Source organism: Dendrobates tinctorius, unplaced genomic scaffold, assembly GCF_039654945.1.
Source record: "Dendrobates tinctorius isolate UK_male_01 unplaced genomic scaffold, ASM3965494v1 ptg000189l, whole genome shotgun sequence".
NCBI classification, from domain to species: domain Eukaryota; kingdom Metazoa; phylum Chordata; class Amphibia; order Anura; family Dendrobatidae; genus Dendrobates; species Dendrobates tinctorius.
The window spans coordinates 9,465,001-9,482,200 of record NW_027361856.1 but is presented as its reverse complement, the minus strand read 5'-3'; the positions used below and the strand labels follow the sequence as shown (position 1 = coordinate 9,482,200).

The following is a 17,200-nucleotide window of genomic DNA, read 5'->3' as shown; positions in this document are numbered from 1 at the left end:
GTATGCATCATCTCTCTGGACACTGAACAGTATTGGTCCTGTCTACTCTACATGGAGGAAACGGAAGGTAGGAATCTCTCACAGCCCCTATTAATCAAACACACCTCCATTTGCCTCATGTGGGGACAGAACAAAGTGGGGGCCTTAGGGATCTGTACTGGGAGCAGTGAGGACTGCTATGATCTGTGCCGGGAGCAGTGGGTCTGCAGGGATCTGTACTGGGAGCAGTAGGGACCACAGTGGTCTGTGCTGGGAGCAGTGGAGACCACGGTGATCTGTGCCGGGAGTGGTGGGGGAACGCGGTGATCTGGAATGAGAGCAGTGGGGACCACATGGATCTATACCGGGAGCAGTGGGGACAGCAAGGATCTGTGCTGGGAGCAGTGGGGACAGCAAGGATCTGTGCTGGGAGCAGTGGGGACAGCAAGGATCTTTGCTGGGAGCAGTGGGGACCGCGGTGATCTGTGCTGGGAGCAGTGGGAACCGCAGAGATCTGTACTTGAAGCAGTGGGGACCACAGGGATCTGTGCCGGGAACAGTAGGGGACTGTGGTGATCTGTGCCGGAAGCAGTGGGGACCGCAGGGATCTGTACCAGGAGCAGTGGGGGACCGTAGAGATCTGTGCAGGGAGCAAAGGGGATCGCAGGGATCTATACTGGGAGCAGTGGGGACCGCAGGGATCTGTACTGGGAGCAGTGGGGACCGCAGGGATCTGGGCCGGGAACAGTGGGGAACTGCGATCTTCTGTGCTGGGAGCAGTGGGGGCCACAGGGATCTGTACTGGGAACAGTAGGGGACTGTGGTGATCTGTGCCGGAAGCAGTGGAGGCCGCAGGGATCTGTACCGGGCGCAGTGGGGACCGCAGGGATCTGTACCAGGAGCAGTGGGGGACCGTAGAGATCTGTGCTGGGAGCAATGGAGATCGCAGGGATCTATACTGGGAGCAGTGGGGACCGCAGGGATCTGTACTGGGAGCAGTGGGGACCGCAGGGATCTGGGCCAGGAACAGTGGGGAACTGCGATCATCTGTGCTGGGAGCAGTGGGGGCCACAGGGATCTGTACTGGGAGCAGTGGGGACTGCAGGGATCTGTGTAGGATATAAAATCTGACCCCAATATTACAACATTACAGAACAATCTGGATAAGACGTCTAATGGGCAAATACTTGTCAGATTAGATTAATGTAGATAAATGTAGAGTAATCAACGAAAACGGAGGAATCCTATAGATGCATGTACATTAGTTGGGAACAGGTTTGGACTGGCCCATCGGTACACTGGTGAAATGCCCGTTTGCCCCAGAGAGAGGAGGAGAATAAAGAAAAAATGTTTAGGGACGTGGGCCCTTTAACAGTGCAGGAGACAGAGACACATGCCTCACGAAGACCTGACCCACTGCTACGACCAGGGCTGGCGGCACCACCTCTTGAACCCAGGAAAGTTCTAGGACCCTGGACGAATGGGGGGAACACCCTATGGGATCCGTGAGTTGGGGGAGCCAAGTACCAGCGTTGGCACCGGAACCCCCCCAAGAATACTCACCTCTCCTTGTTCCCAGCAGCTGCAGTGTCTTCAGCACCCTCTGACTCTGTGACCTACATCATCACAGCGTGCTCAGCCTCTGTCGTGAGCACTGCAGAGTCGGCACAGACGCTGAGTATACCGGCCTTGCGGCGGGAGAGGTGAGGATGTGATTTTTTTTTTTTTTAATATTTATGCATTATATTGGTGCCATTATGTACTTAATGGAGGAGCATTATATAGGGCCCTTTATACTGTATACTGTATGGAGAAGCATTATACTGGGCCCATGATATGCTGTATGGAGGACCATTCTATGGGGCCCATAATATACTGTATGGAGCAGCATTATATGGGGCTCATGATATACTGTATGGAGGAGTATTCTATGGGGCTCATGACACACTGTATGGAGGAGCATTTTATGGGGCCCATAATATACGGTATGGAGGAGAATTCTATGGGGGCTCATGATATACTGTATGGAGGAGCATTATATGGTGCTCATGATATACTGTATGAAGGAGTATTCTATGGGGCTCATGACACACTGTATAGAGGAGCATTTTATGGGGCTCATGAGATTCTGTATGTAAAAGCATTATATGAGGCCCATGATATACTGTATGGAGGAGCATTATATGGGGCTCATGATATACTGTTTGGAGAAGCATTATATGGAGCCCATGATATACTGTATTGAGGAGTATTCTAAAGTGCCCATGATATATTGTATCTAGGAGCATTCTAAAGTGCCCATAATGCACTGTATGGAAAAGCATTATATGAGGCCCATGATATACTGTAGGGAGGAGCATGCTAAAGTGTCCATGATATACTGTATGGAGGAGCATTATATGGGGCCCATAATGTACTGTATGGAGAAGCATTATATGGGGCCCATGATATACTGTATAGAGGAGCATAATATGGGCCCATGATATTCTGTATGGAGGAGTATTCTATGGGGCCTATAATATACTGTATGGAGAAGCATTATATGGAACACATAACATACTATGTGGAGGCGCATTCTATGGGGCCCATGATATACTGTATGGATGGAGGAGCATTTTATGGGGTCCATGATATTTGGGGATGTTTGTTTTCACTTGGAGATCTCTGGTTTCTTTTGGTGTGTGCCTGTTTTTTTTGGGGGGTGCTTGTTTTTTTTTGAGGGTGTGCTTTTTTGGGGGGTGTCGGCTTTCACTTGGCAGTGCCAGCTTTCACTTGAGTGCGCCTTCTTTCACTTGTGGGTGTCTGCTTTCACTTGTGGGTGCCTGCTTTCTCTTGGGGGTGCCTGCTTTCACTTCTGGGTGTCTGCTTTCACTTGGGGGTGTCTGCCTTCTTTTTGGGGTACTGCTTTCTTTTGGGTAGCTGCTTTAACTTGGGGGTGCATGTTTTCTCTTGGGGGTGCCTGCTTTCACTTCTGGGTGTATGCATTCATTTGGGTGTGTATGCTTTCATTTCTCTTTTGGGGTTGTCTGCTTTCACTTGGGAGTGCCTGTTTTCATTTGGGGGTGCCTGCTTTCTTTTGGGGTGCCTGCTTTCTTTTGGGGGTGTCTGCTTTCACTTGTGAGTGTATGCTTTCATTTGGGGGTGCCTGCTTTTTTGGGGGGTGCCTGCTTTCATTTGGGAGTGCCTGCTTTCTTTTGGAGTGCCTGCTTTCTTTTGGAGTGCCTGCTTTCTTTTGGGGATGTCTGCTTTCTTTTGGGGGTGTTTGCTTTCTTTTGGGTCGTATCTCCTTTCACTTGGGCGTGTATGCTTTCCCTTGGGGGTGTCTGTTTTAACTTGGGGGTGTCTGCTTTCTTTTGGGGATGTTTGCTTTCTTTTGGGGATGTCTGCTTTCTTTTGGGGGTGGTTGCTTTCTTTTAGCAGTGACTGCTTTCACTTGAGGATGTTTGCTTTCTTTGCAGGTGCCTGCTTCCTTTTGGGGGTGGTTGCTTTCTTTTAGCAGAGTGTGCTTTCACATGGGGGTGTCTGCTTTCTTTTGGGGATGTCTGCTTTCTTTTGGGGGTGGATGCTTACTTTTAGCGATGTCTGCATTCACTTGTGGATGTTTGCTTTCTTTTGGGGATGTCTGCTTTCTTTTGGGGGTGGTTGCTTTCTTTAAGCAGTGACTGCTTTCACTTGAGGATGTTTGCTTTCTTTGCAGGTGCCTGCTTCCTTTTGGGGGTGGTTGCTTTCTTTTAGCAGAGTGTGCTTTCACATGGGGGTGTCTGCTTTCTTTTGGGGATGTCTGCTTTCTTTTGGGGGTGGATGCTTACTTTTAGCGATGTCTGCATTCACTTGGGGATGTTTGCTTTCTTTTAGGGGTGTCTGCTTTCTTTTGGGGATGTCTGCTTTCACTTGGGGATGTTTGCTTTCTTTTGGGGGTGGTTGCTTTCTATTGGGAGGGTCTGCTTTCTTTTGGGAGGGTCTGCTTTCTTTTGTGGTGTGGGATTCAGCTAGAACACACAAAGACACCGTCCTTCATGGGAGAAAAATAGATGAAATAATGATTCCCACAGGAATGACTGCCCATCTAACGACTCCTCATATTGCAATAAACCAGGGTCTCCCCATCAGTAAGAGTCTCAGGGTCTCCCAATCAAAGTCTCCACATCAGTAAGAGTCTCAGGGTCTCCCCGTCAGTCAGGGTCTCCCAGTCTTCCTCTCGACAGGGCCTCCTCATTTGTTAGCAGCTCAGCGTATCCCCATATTCTATGCTGATGACACACAGATCTACCTGTCTGAACCAGATATCACCTCCGTACTAACCAGAATCCCACAATGTCTGTCCGCTATTTCATCCTTCTTCTCCGCTAGATTTCTAAAACTTAATATGGACAAAAATAATTCATCATCTTTCCACCGTCTTTCTCAACCCCCCCAATGGACCAATCCATTAAAGTAAATGGCTGCTCACTCTTCCCAGTCCCACAAGCTCACTGCCTCGGGGTAATCCTTGACCCTGATTTCTCCTTCAAACCACATATCCAAGCCCTTTCCACTTCCTGCCATATTCAACTCAAAAATATTTCCCTGATCCGTACATTCCTCAACCAAGAATCTGCAAAAAACCTAGTCTATGCCCTCATCATCTCCCAACTTGACTACTGCAACCTCCTGCTCTGTGACCTCCCTTCTAACACTCTCATACCCCGGCCTCTCCCTTCTGTCAATCCTTGCACTGGTTCCCCATTACCTAGAGACTCCAGTTCAAAACCCTAACCATGACATACAAAGCCATCGACAACCTGTTGTCAGGAAAATATGAGTTATTTCCTAAATAACCGAAGTACCCATCAAGAGCTGCCTGTTATCTCACCTTGGTTTGTGAATGACATTGTCACAGTCCAATTCTTGGATCTGTGTCAGATTCAGGATTCCCTCATTTAAACCTTTTTTTTTCCATTCAGGCCTGGGAGCGTAATATGGGTTTTTGCCCCCGGTGGCCATAGGTGTTATTGTATGTTTGGTGTTTTCCCTGCTGATGTGACCACTCCTCCTTTGCTATATAAGGTCACCTGGTCTATCAGCTGGTGTTGGTTATAGTAGGTCCTTTTTGGGTTCCAACCATGGTGAAGGGAGCAGCTGGCTCTGAGGTGTTGAGCCACTGCTCAAACTGGTGTTGAACTCTGCCTGCCCAGTGTCTGCAGCAGAGATAGATGGTGAAGGTAGCAGCTGGCGCTGAGGTATCGAGCCACTGCTGAAACTGGTGCTGAACTCTGCCTGCCCGGTGTCTGCAGCAGAGATAGATGGTGAAGGTAGCAGCTGGCTCTGAGGTGTTGAGCCACTGCTGAAAGTTAATCCGGTGATGAACTCTGCTGCCTGGTGACTGCAGCAGAGAAAGAAAAGTGTTTTGGTGTTTTCCCCTTTTCCCTTCGTGTGTATTAGTGCAGCGGTGGGACCAGTGTCCGCACTATCCAGTTTCCTAGCAAGGGATAGGTGCAGGGATAGTGAGGGATTCAGGTATCCTGCTCGGCGACAGGTGAAGAGCCTGTATAGGGAACGTTAGGAGTGTTCAGGGACACTGCCTCAGGGGAGTGCAGAAGGTCGCCACGTTCCTGTTCCCTATTGCAGGGCCCACCGTTGTAACTGTTTCCCCAGTGTTCCCCTTTTGTCTTGTTGTTTTAGTTACCGACCTGCGGTTCATGTCTCACAAGACAGGTATACGTGACATTGTCTTGTTGTTTCAGTTACCGACCTGCGGGTCGTGTCACACAGGACAGGTACACGTGACAGATTATAACCAACCATTACCATTTTCTCCGGTGAGTCATGATCAATTGCTTCTGGTCCTCGCTGAGGAGAGTGAGGAGCTGCATGGTGTGTTGAAGCAGCAGCAGCAGTTGTCGGGGTCTGGGGCCTCCCCTCTGGCTCAACCAGAGCCCCAATTTGCGGCTTTGGCGAATACGCCCCCTGTAGTCCCTGCCAGGGAGCAGGACTTGCTCATACACGCGGACGCACCCAGGCAGGTGGGAGGAGTTGGTGTCCCCAAGGTGCTGCCTGGTGTTCCCCGAGGTGAGGGGGCGCGTCCCTGTAGTGAGCAGACTGATAATTTGGTCTTCTGGGCTCACGCCGAAACTTCTACACTATCGAAGAAGCCGCCCCCTCCTGGTCATGTGGAGGAAGACGACCAGGGAGAGTATATTTCCTTCTTCCTTCCCTTCCCAATTGCGGCTCTGGCAAATATGCCCCCTGTAGTCCCTGCTAGGGAGCAGGACTTGCTCATACACGTGGACGCACCAAGGCAGGTGGGAGGAGTTGGTGTCCCCGTGGTGCTGCCTGATGTTCCCCGAGGTGTGGGGGCGCGTCCCTGCGGTGAGCAGACTGATTATTTGGTCCGTGGGGCTCACGCAGAAACTTCTATACCATCTAAGAAGCCGCCCCCTCCTGGTCGTGTGGAGGAAGATGGTGACTGCAGCAGAGAAAGATAAGTGTTTTGGTGTTTTCCCCTTTTTCCTTCGTGTGTATTAGTGCAGCGGTGGGACCAGTGTCTGCACTATCCAGTTCCCTAGCAAGTGATAGGTGCAGGGATAGTGAGGGATTCAGGTATCCTGCTCGACGACAGGTGAAGAGCCTGTATAGTGAACATTAGGAGTGTTTAGGGACAATGCCTCAGGGGAGTGCAGGAGGTCTCCACATCCCCATTCCCTATTGCAGGGCCCACCGGTGTAACTGTTTCCCCAGTGTTCCCCTTTTGTCTTGTTGAGTCAGTTACCGACCTGCAGGTTGTGTCTCACAGGACTGGTATACGTGACATTGTCTTGTTGTTTCAGTTACCGACCTGCGGGTTGTGTCACACAGGACAGGTACACGTGACAGACATGCTTCACAAGCGATCCCCACTCGCAGCTCCTCCCCCTCTGCTCTGTGTAATTCTATTCTCTCTTCCCTCCCCATTCCTCCAGCAGCTGGTCATTACCCAGAACAGCTCAGAGCAGATTCTCCCACCACTGATTTAAAACTTCCTTTGTCTATTCAAACTCAACTGTAATAACACACAATTATCATAGAGACAGGAAAAATATTTTTCCAGAATCGGCAGAATTTAGGCTACACACAGCAACGTTTTGCAGTCTGTGCGCTCATCAGAAACCGAGAACACTGTTTCTGCCCCCAGTGACCCGCAGACGTGTCATGTTTGGTCTCAAATGAATGATAATTTCATAAGAGAAAATATAATACTCCTGTCGTCACTCTGTGAGCTTCCCAGCCGGAGATATGACAAGTAGAAGTTTTAATAACTTTTCCAAAAGGGGCGTACATCCTCTATCCCACCCCACCAAGTGAGGTCAGCAAGGGAGGAGCCCCTAAGTTTGTGGGCAAACTATAAAACAGAAACAACCATTTTGAGAGTATTCAGATCCTGGGGGAAGACAGCTAACATCAAAGCTGTGGACTGAATCATTGCCTTTGGGAACCATCCTCCCCTTTATCGACACATCATATCTGTGACTGAGATAGAGTAAAGCCCCCGTCACACATAACGATGTCCCAGCGATCCCACCAACGATCCGACATGGATGGGATCGCTGGGACATCGTTAGGCTGATCGCTGGTGAGCTGTCACATAGCCCCAGCGATCAGGACCAGCGACGCTGGACGCTGGTTTCTAATGTAAATGTCGGGTATCCAGGAGCCACGGCTCCTGGATACCCGCTGTTTACCTTGGAAACCGGCGTACACGCTGGTTTCCAAGGTAAACATCGGGTATCTAGGAGCCACGTGACTTCTGGATACCCGCTGTTTACCTTGGAAACCAGCATGTACGCCGGTTTTCAAGGTAAATAGCGGGTATCCAGGAGCCACGGCTCCTGGATACCCGACGTTTACATTAGAAACCAGCGTCGCTGATCGCTGGTCTCTCGTTGCCACACGCAGCGATGCGTACTGGGCAGCGAGAGACCAGCGATCGAAAAATGGGCCAGGCCGCTCGAGCACGATCAGTGATAACCGGCAGGGGGCAGGTCGCTGATCCCTGTCACACACAGCAATCTCGCTGGCAAGATCGCTGATGTGTCACAAAATCAGCGATCTCGCTAGCGAGATCGCTGTGTGTGACGGGGCCCTAAGTTTCTTCTTTTATTTCCTTTTACTTGCTAACTGTTGTACAGTACATATTGTATTTTGTCTCCTTTTGTAATATCTTTTGTATTTTTGTAAACACTGTCTATATTTTCTGGAGTAAACTTAAAAATTTACTAGCTTCATTTTCCTTGCTCTATGATCAAATCGACACGTACTCTGCGATAAATTATGCTACCTGTGGGTGGGTTCCTGACCCGATATAGGCTTTAGTATCAAACAAGGAACTGGTGTGCAGCAAAGTGTCGTGGTAGAATTGGGAAACCATGGTAGTGACAGATCGGAGGACTATGTGTGTATTTCCTTCCTAGACTTGTGATATACCTATTGCCCTCACTGCAGAGTGCTCGATAGCCAGTATGCGACTGAACTGAGGGTAAGGGGGAGCCAAAGAGCTGCAAGTTTCCAACCGGAACTGAAAGTGTAAACATGAGTTGTGGGGATTCATACATCACCTGACCATATATATAATATATAAATTCCTGATAACTGGAGGCAAAACTTCCCCCAAAATCCCTGACACCTGTGTCCTCCATACATCTGTGACCTAGTCTCCTGGTACTTATCTGCACACAACCTCCGATCCTCACAAGATCTCATTCTCGACTCTCCTATTATTTCCTCTTCCCACAATGGGATACAAGATTTTTCCAGCGCATCCCCCCCTACTATGGAACTCTCTACCCCAACATATCAGACTTTCGCCTACCATGGAAACCTTCAAAAGGAACCTGAAGACCTCCCTCTTCTGACAAGCCTATAACCTACACTAATCATCGCTCCACTATACCACTGCTCGACCAGCTCTGCCCTCACCTACTGTATCCTCACCCAGCCCTTGTAGACTGTCAGCCCTCGCTTGCAGGGTCCTCTCTCCTCCTGTACCAGTCGTGACTTGTATTGTTTAAGATTACTGTACTTGTTTTTTATTATGTATACCCCTTGTCACATGTACAACTCCATGGAATAAATGGCATTATAATAATAAATAATAATAATAATAAACCAATGGTTTCACCTTTGGTTTGAAGGTCATGGTGGGGGGTGTGGGTTCGTGCTGAGCCTTCTGGGTGCCCCAGGGATGGTAGAGCTTGAAGCACTCGTTGCAGAAGCTGGCTCGACACTCGGTGCAGCCTTTACTGGCCTCCTGCTGTGGTGGCTTACAGAACTGGCACATGATGGCGGTGCTGATGTTCACTGTCTGCCTGTACCGCTCTACCACACGCTCCAGGGTCAGGTTTCGGAAAAGATTGCCCAGACCTCTCTCTCCGAGGTCCACATCATGCTGGCAGGAAGGACATGGGAAAAGCACGCTCTGTGTGTGCCCACTGCATCGCTTCCTCCCTGGGTATGTACCAAAACCTGTCGAAGAGATGGCAAATTGACCGAACCTGTCCTGACAGTAACAATGCAGCATGTGGCCCCCACATAGATCTGGAGCGGGCTCAGCCTCCGCAACTGACATGTAGGAAGGCATGAAATATGCCGGGGTTACCTGACTTCATCAGCCGTTCCTGCTTGGGGACCACTCTCCGGCCCTGCCTTGGACTCTGGGTGGAGGGCGAGGATGCTGGGGAGTTGGGCTCAGAGTTGGGGTCACACACATAGCCCCTCTGCAGCAGGATCTCGCTGGCGCACACCTGGCACACATTGTGCTTACACGGCAGGATGACCGGGTGCTTGTACATCTCCTTACACACCGGGCACAAGAGCTCACGCTCCATGTTCTTCATACTGGTCTGTAACAACAGGAAGGAGAAGAGTCGTGTGAAGGGTACCCCACCTCAAATTACATAAGTTGTACATGAAGACTAGCGGATTCCGACTGCCATCCATGGGGTCCCCTGTACCATAATACCAGGAGTCGGACAGTGTGAGGGTTCCTCTCTCACCTCCTCACTGATCACGGTGGAGGCTGTGCAGACTCCAGACTGAACAGTACTGATCATGGCTGGTGACTACAAACAGAACGAGCACATTGTGGCCACCTGACGACATCGTATATTCTACACAGCAGGAGTGCGGATTACATGGGGATGAGGGAGTGTGTGTTTTAGTTTATGTGACACAACACAAAATAGCAAGTATTTGTGAAGTGTAAACAATATGACACAAGGTTTCCTATTTATTGCAAAAATATAAATCTGAGAATTGTGAGGTGAATTAGTATTCAGCCGCCTGTACTCTGGTGCCCCTAAATAAAATCCTGAGTGACTAATCGCCCCCAGAAATCACATAATTAGTACATTGCGTCCTCCTAGATGTGATTTCTTTTCAGTACAACTACAGCTGTTCTGTGAAGACCTCAGAGGTTTCTGTGAGAACATTAGTGGTCAAACAAAATCATGAAAACCAAGGAGCCCACATGTGGTCAGGTATAATGGTGTGTAGCAGAGGAAAGCAGGGTTAGGTTAAAAAAAAAAAAAAAAAAAATAGCCAAAGCTCTGAATATCTCAAGGAGCACTGATCAATCCATCAACCAAAAAGGAAGGCGTATGGCACAACGACAAACCTACCAAGACACAGGGGTCCTCCAAACCTGACATCCCAGGCAAGGAGTGCATTAATTACAAAAGCAGCCAAAAGACCAATGGTTACTGAAGGAGCTGCAGAGATCCACGGATCCTGGGGGAGAATGTGTCTACAGGACACCTATTAGTTGTGTACTCCAAAAATCTGGCCTTTATGGAAGAGGAGCAAGAAGAAAGAAATTTAAAAAAAAAAACATAAAAAGTTGCATGTAGTGGACACAGAGTCTGTGGAAGAAGGGACTTTGGTCAGATGAGACCATAGGAGAACTTTTGGGCTAAATGCAAAAGCCATGTGCAGTGGAAACATAACACTGTACATCACCCTGAAAACACCATCCCCACCATCAGACATGGTGGTGGCAGCATCATTCTGTGGGGAGGCTTTTCCTCAGAAGCAGGTCAGAGTTAATGGGAAATGGATGGACCAAAATATAGGGCAATCCTGGAGGAAAACCTGCTAAACGCTGCAGAAGACTTGAGACTCGGGAGTAGATTCACCTTCCAACAGGACAAGGACCCTCAGCACCCTGCCAGAGCTACAATGAAGGATTTAGATCAGAGCATATTCATGTGCGAGAAAGGTTCAGTCACCGTCCAGAACCAAATCCCAGAGAACCTGTGACAAGATGTGAAAATTGCTGATCACAGACGTCCCCATCCAGCCTCACTGAAAGAGAGCAAGGGGGCAAAGAAGAAGGGGCAACATGTCACCTCTAAATGTACAAAGCTGGAGAGACAGACCCCAAAGACCGCAGTGAAAGCTGGAGAGACAGACCCCAAAATACTGCAGCAGAAAGTGCAGAGAAACTTGATCCTACAAAATAGTGATAGAAAAGCTGAATACAAATGCACAATGTCAGAATTGTCAAGACACTGTATATATACACACACCTGTGCTGTGTATGATGGAGGTGTAGATATATATACACACCTGTCCTGAGTATGATGGAGGTGTAGATATATATACACACCTGTGCTGTCTATAATGGAGGTGTAGATATATATACACACCTGTCCTGTGTATGATGGAGGTGTAGATATATATACACACCTGTCATGTGTATGATGGAGGTGTATATATATACACACACCTGTGCTGTCTATAATGGAGGTGTAGATATATATACACACCTGTGCTGTGTATGATGGAGGTGTAGATATATATACACACCTGCGCTGTCTATAATGGAGGTGTAGATATATATACACACCTGTGCTGCGTATGATGGAGGTGTAGATATATATACACACCTGTGCTGTGTATGATGGAGGTGTAGATATATATACACACCTGTGCTGTGTATGATGGAGGTGTAGATATATATACACACCTGTGCTGTGTATGATGGAGGTGTAGATATATATACACACCTGTGCTGTCTATAATGGAGGTGTAGATATATATACACACCTGTGCTGTGTATGATGGAGGTGTAGATATATATACACACCTGTGCTGTGTATGATGGAGGTGTAGATATATATACACACCTGTCATGTGTATGATGGAGGTGTATATATATACACACACCTGTGCTGTCTATAATGGAGGTGTAGATATATATACACACCTGTGCTGTGTATGATGGAGGTGTAGATATATATACACACCTGTGCTGTCTATAATGGAGGTGTAGATATATATACACACCTGTGCTGTGTATGATGGAGGTGTAGATATATATACACACCTGTGCTGTGTATGATGGAGGTGTAGATATATATACACACCTGTGCTGTGTATGATGGAGGTGTAGATATATATACACACCTGTGCTGTGTATGATGGAGGTGTAGATATATATACACACCTGTGCTGTGTATGATGGAGGTGTAGATATATATACACACCTGTGCTGTGTATGATGGAGGTGTAGATATATATACACACCTGTGCTGTGTATAATGGAGGTGTAGATATATATATATACACACCTGTGCTGTGTATGATGGAGGTGTAGATATATATACACACCTGTGCTGTGTATAATGGAGGTGTAGATATATATATACACACCTGTGCTGTGTATGATGGAGGTGTAGATATATATACACACCTGTGCTGTGTATGATGGAGGTGTAGATATATATATACACACCTGTGCTGTGTATGATGGAGGTGTAGATATATATACACACCTGTGCTGTCTATAATGGAGGTGTAGATATATATACACACCTGTGCTGTGTATAATGGAGGTGTAGATATATATATATACACACCTGTGCTGTGTATCATGGAGGTGTAGATATATATACACACCTGTGCTGTGTATGATGGAGGTGTAGATATATATACACACCTGTGCTGTGTATGATGGAGGTGTAGATATATATACACACCTGTGCTGTGTATAATGGAGGTGTAGATATATATATACACACCTGTGCTGTGTATAATGGAGGTGTAGATATATATACACACCTGTGCTGTGTATAATGGAGGTGTAGATATATATACACACCTGTGCTGTGTATAATGGAGGTGTAGATATATATATATATATATATACACACCTGTGCTGTGTATGATGGAGGTGTAGATATATATACACACCTGTGCTGTGTATAATGGAGGTGTAGATATATATATACACACCTGTGCTGTGTATGATGGAGGTGTAGATATATATACACACCTGTGCTGTCTATAATGGAGGTGTAGATATATATACACACCTGTGCTGTGTATAATGGAGGTGTAGATATATATATATACACACCTGTGCTGTGTATGATGGAGGTGTAGATATATATACACACCTGTGCTGTGTATGATGGAGGTGTAGATATATATACACACCTGTGCTGTGTATGATGGAGGTGTAGATATATATACACACCTGTGCTGTGTATAATGGAGGTGTAGATATATATACACACCTGTGCTGTGTATAATGGAGGTGTAGATATATATACACACCTGTGCTGTGTATAATGGAGGTGTAGATATATATATACACACCTGTGCTGTGTATAATGGAGGTGTAGATATATATACACACCTGTGCTGTGTATAATGGAGGTGTAGATATATATACACACCTGTGCTGTGTATAATGGAGGTGTAGATATATATAAAGTAAAATAAATCTTTTGCACTCAACTTGAAAGAAAGGATGATTTTTTTATTAGCAGTCACAGGTAAACATTTCGGTCATTACATCAGACTTTTCACAATACACCAGCTGCTTTTGAGATCGAAATCAAGGACTGGGCCATGGAACTAGCGGCGGACACCGTGTTCTGATATGGCAGGAGATACCGTAATCCACCACCGATAAAAAGCTGTGCCCAGCCCCTTGGTCTTGTTCCCTGACACAGTGTCATAGGATACCAGTAGCTGCAAACCTAATAGACCACAGATGTGATTAATGAGCCTTTTGCGATACATTGATGATAAAACGCTGTGCCCAGTCCTTTGGTTTCGATCCCTGGCACATACAGTGCCACAGGACTTCAGAAGTGACGCACACGTATCTGATACACACTATTTGACATGTACATTTAAGTCCTCCTGGACCACAGGTTTACACTGGGACCTCACATTTTCAAATCTCAAGGAGTCCAAATTCCCGAGTATCTCCTATGTGATGTTCACACAGACATCTCAAAAGCAGCTGGTGTATTGAGAAAGGTCTGATGTAATGACCGAAACGTTTACCTGTGACTGCTAATAAAAAAATCATCCTTTCTTTCAAGTTGAGTGCCAAAGATTTATTTTACTATTACTCTGGTGTGGGATCCTTCTTTGAGCACCTTCACAGCTGTGCCACGCTATACATTTATATACTGTAGATATATATACACACCTGTGCTGTGTATGATGGAGGTGTATATATATACACAGGGCTGTGGAGTCGGAGTCGTGGAGTCGGAGTCGGTGCTCATTTTGGTGGAGTCGGAGTTGGAGTCGGTATAAAATGGACCGACTCCGACTCCTAAAATATATAATAAATTGGGTACAGTAATTCAATGCAGGATGTGCTGAATATTTTTTCATAGGAATTTGGGAAAGTTATGAAATGTCCTATAAATGACTGTTCTATTCCTGATCTAAGGCTACATTCACACACAGCGTTTTTCCTGTGTTTTTTGAGGATACTTTTTTCAGCTGCAAAAGCTGATCATCTTTTTAAAAAACCGCATCACCTGAAAGGTTTTTGAGCTCATAGATAATGTTTTCAATAGCAAAAGCAGATTAGAAATCTGCTCTATCTATCCATATCGTATCTGTACCAAAAAGAATGAAAACCGGGTAGTACACCAATATATATTCTGTTCTGTCTAAATATCTTGATTATGGGATCATAAAAATGATTAAATGTCTGAGGTTCACATTGTACTACAATAAATTTTTCACTTAAATATAAGCAATATGTGTGGGAGTCGGAGTCGGAGTCGTGGAGTCGGAGTCGGAGTTGGAGTCGGAGTCGGTGTAAGGGAAATTGAGGAGTCGGAGTCGGAGTCGCAGGTTTGGCTTACTGACTCCACAGCCCTGTATATACACACACCTGTGCTGTGTATAATGGAGGTGTAGATATATATACACACCTGTGCTGTGTATGATGGAGGTGCAGAAATATATGCACACCTGTGCTGTGTATAATGGAGGTGTAGATATATATACACACCTGTCCTGTGTATAATGGAGTTGTAGATATATATACACACACCTATGCTGTGTATAATGGGTAGAAATATATACACACCTGTGCTGTGTATAATGGAGGTGTAGATATATATACACACACCTATGCTGTGTATAATGGGTAGAAATATATACACACCTGTGCTGTGTATGATGGAGGTGTAGATATATATACACACCTGTGCTGTGTATAATGGAGGTGTAGATATATATACACACCTGTGCTGTGTATAATGGAGGTGTAGATATATATATATAAATATACACCTGTCCTGTGTATGATGGAGGTGCAGAAATATATGCACACCTGTGCTGTGTATAATGGAGGTGTAGATATATATACACACCTGTGCTGTGTATAATGGAGGTGTAGATATATATATATAAATATACACCTGTCCTGTGTATGATGGAGGTGCAGAAATATATGCACACCTGTGCTGTGTATAATGGAGGTGTAGATATATATACACACCTGTGCTGTGTATAATGGAGGTGTAGATATATATATATAAATATACACCTGTCCTGTGTATGATGGAGGTGCAGAAATATATGCACACCTGTGCTGTGTATAATGGAGGTGTAGATATATATAAATACACCTGTCCTGTGTATGATGGAGGTGCAGAAATATATGCACACCTGTGCTGTGTATAATGGAGGTGTAGATATATATAAATACACCTGTCCTGTGTATGATGGAGGTGCAGAAATATATGCACACCTGTGCTGTGTATAATGGAGGTGTAGATATATATACACACACCTATGCTGTGTATAATGGGTAGAAATATATACACACCTGTGCTGTGTATAATGGAGGTGTAGATATATATAAATACACCTGTCCTGTGTATGATGGAGGTGCAGAAATATATGCACACCTGTCCTGTGTATGATGGAGGTGCAGAAATATATGCACACCTGTGCTGTGTATAATGGAGGTGTAGATATATATACACACACCTATGCTGTGTATAATGGGTAGAAATATATACACACCTGTGCTGTGTATAATGGAGGTGTAGATATATATACACACCTGTGCTGTGTATGATGGAGGTGTAGATATATATACACACCTGTCCTGTGTATAATGGAGGTGTAGATATATATAAATACACCTGTCCTGTGTATGATGGAGGTGCAGAAATATATGCACACCTGTGCTGTGTATAATGGAGGTGTAGATATATACACACACCTATGCTGTGTATAATGGGTAGAAATATATACACACCTGTGCTGTGTATGATGGAGGTGTAGATATATATACACACCTGTGCTGTGTATAATGGAGGTGTAGATATATATACACACCTGTGCTGTGTATGATGGAGGTGCAGAAATATATGCACACCTGTGCTGTGTATAATGGAGGTGTAGATATATATACACACCTGTGCTGTGTATAATGGAGGTGTAGATATATATATATAAATATACACCTGTCCTGTGTATGATGGAGGTGCAGAAATATATGCACACCTGTGCTGTGTATAATGGAGGTGTAGATATATATACACACCTGTGCTGTGTATAATGGAGGTGTAGATATATATATATAAATATACACCTGTCCTGTGTATGATGGAGGTGCAGAAATATATGCACACCTGTGCTGTGTATAATGGAGGTGTAGATATATATACACACCTGTGCTGTGTATAATGGAGGTGTAGATATATATATATAAATATACACCTGTCCTGTGTATGATGGAGGTGCAGAAATATATGCACACCTGTGCTGTGTATAATGGAGGTGTAGATATATATAAATACACCTGTCCTGTGTATGATGGAGGTGCAGAAATATATGCACACCTGTGCTGTGTATAATGGAGGTGTAGATATATATAAATACACCTGTCCTGTGTATGATGGAGGTGCAGAAATATATGCACACCTGTGCTGTGTAT

General features: G+C 45.7%; 1 protein-coding gene across 2 annotated transcripts in view; it reads right to left on the bottom strand.

Annotated features, from left to right (window-relative positions):
* Nucleotides 1–17,200, bottom strand: part of TRIM46 (tripartite motif containing 46) — a 77,617-nt gene that overhangs the window by 55,246 nt on the left and 5,171 nt on the right. For both annotated transcript variants that reach the window (XM_073552364.1, XM_073552365.1), the window contains exons 2-3: nt 9,590–9,833; nt 9,113–9,456 (exon numbers count right to left, since the gene is read on the bottom strand). In XM_073552364.1, the coding sequence (XP_073408465.1) occupies nt 9,113–9,456; nt 9,590–9,833 (588 nt within the window). The remainder of the gene's footprint in view (nt 1–9,112; nt 9,457–9,589; nt 9,834–17,200) is intronic.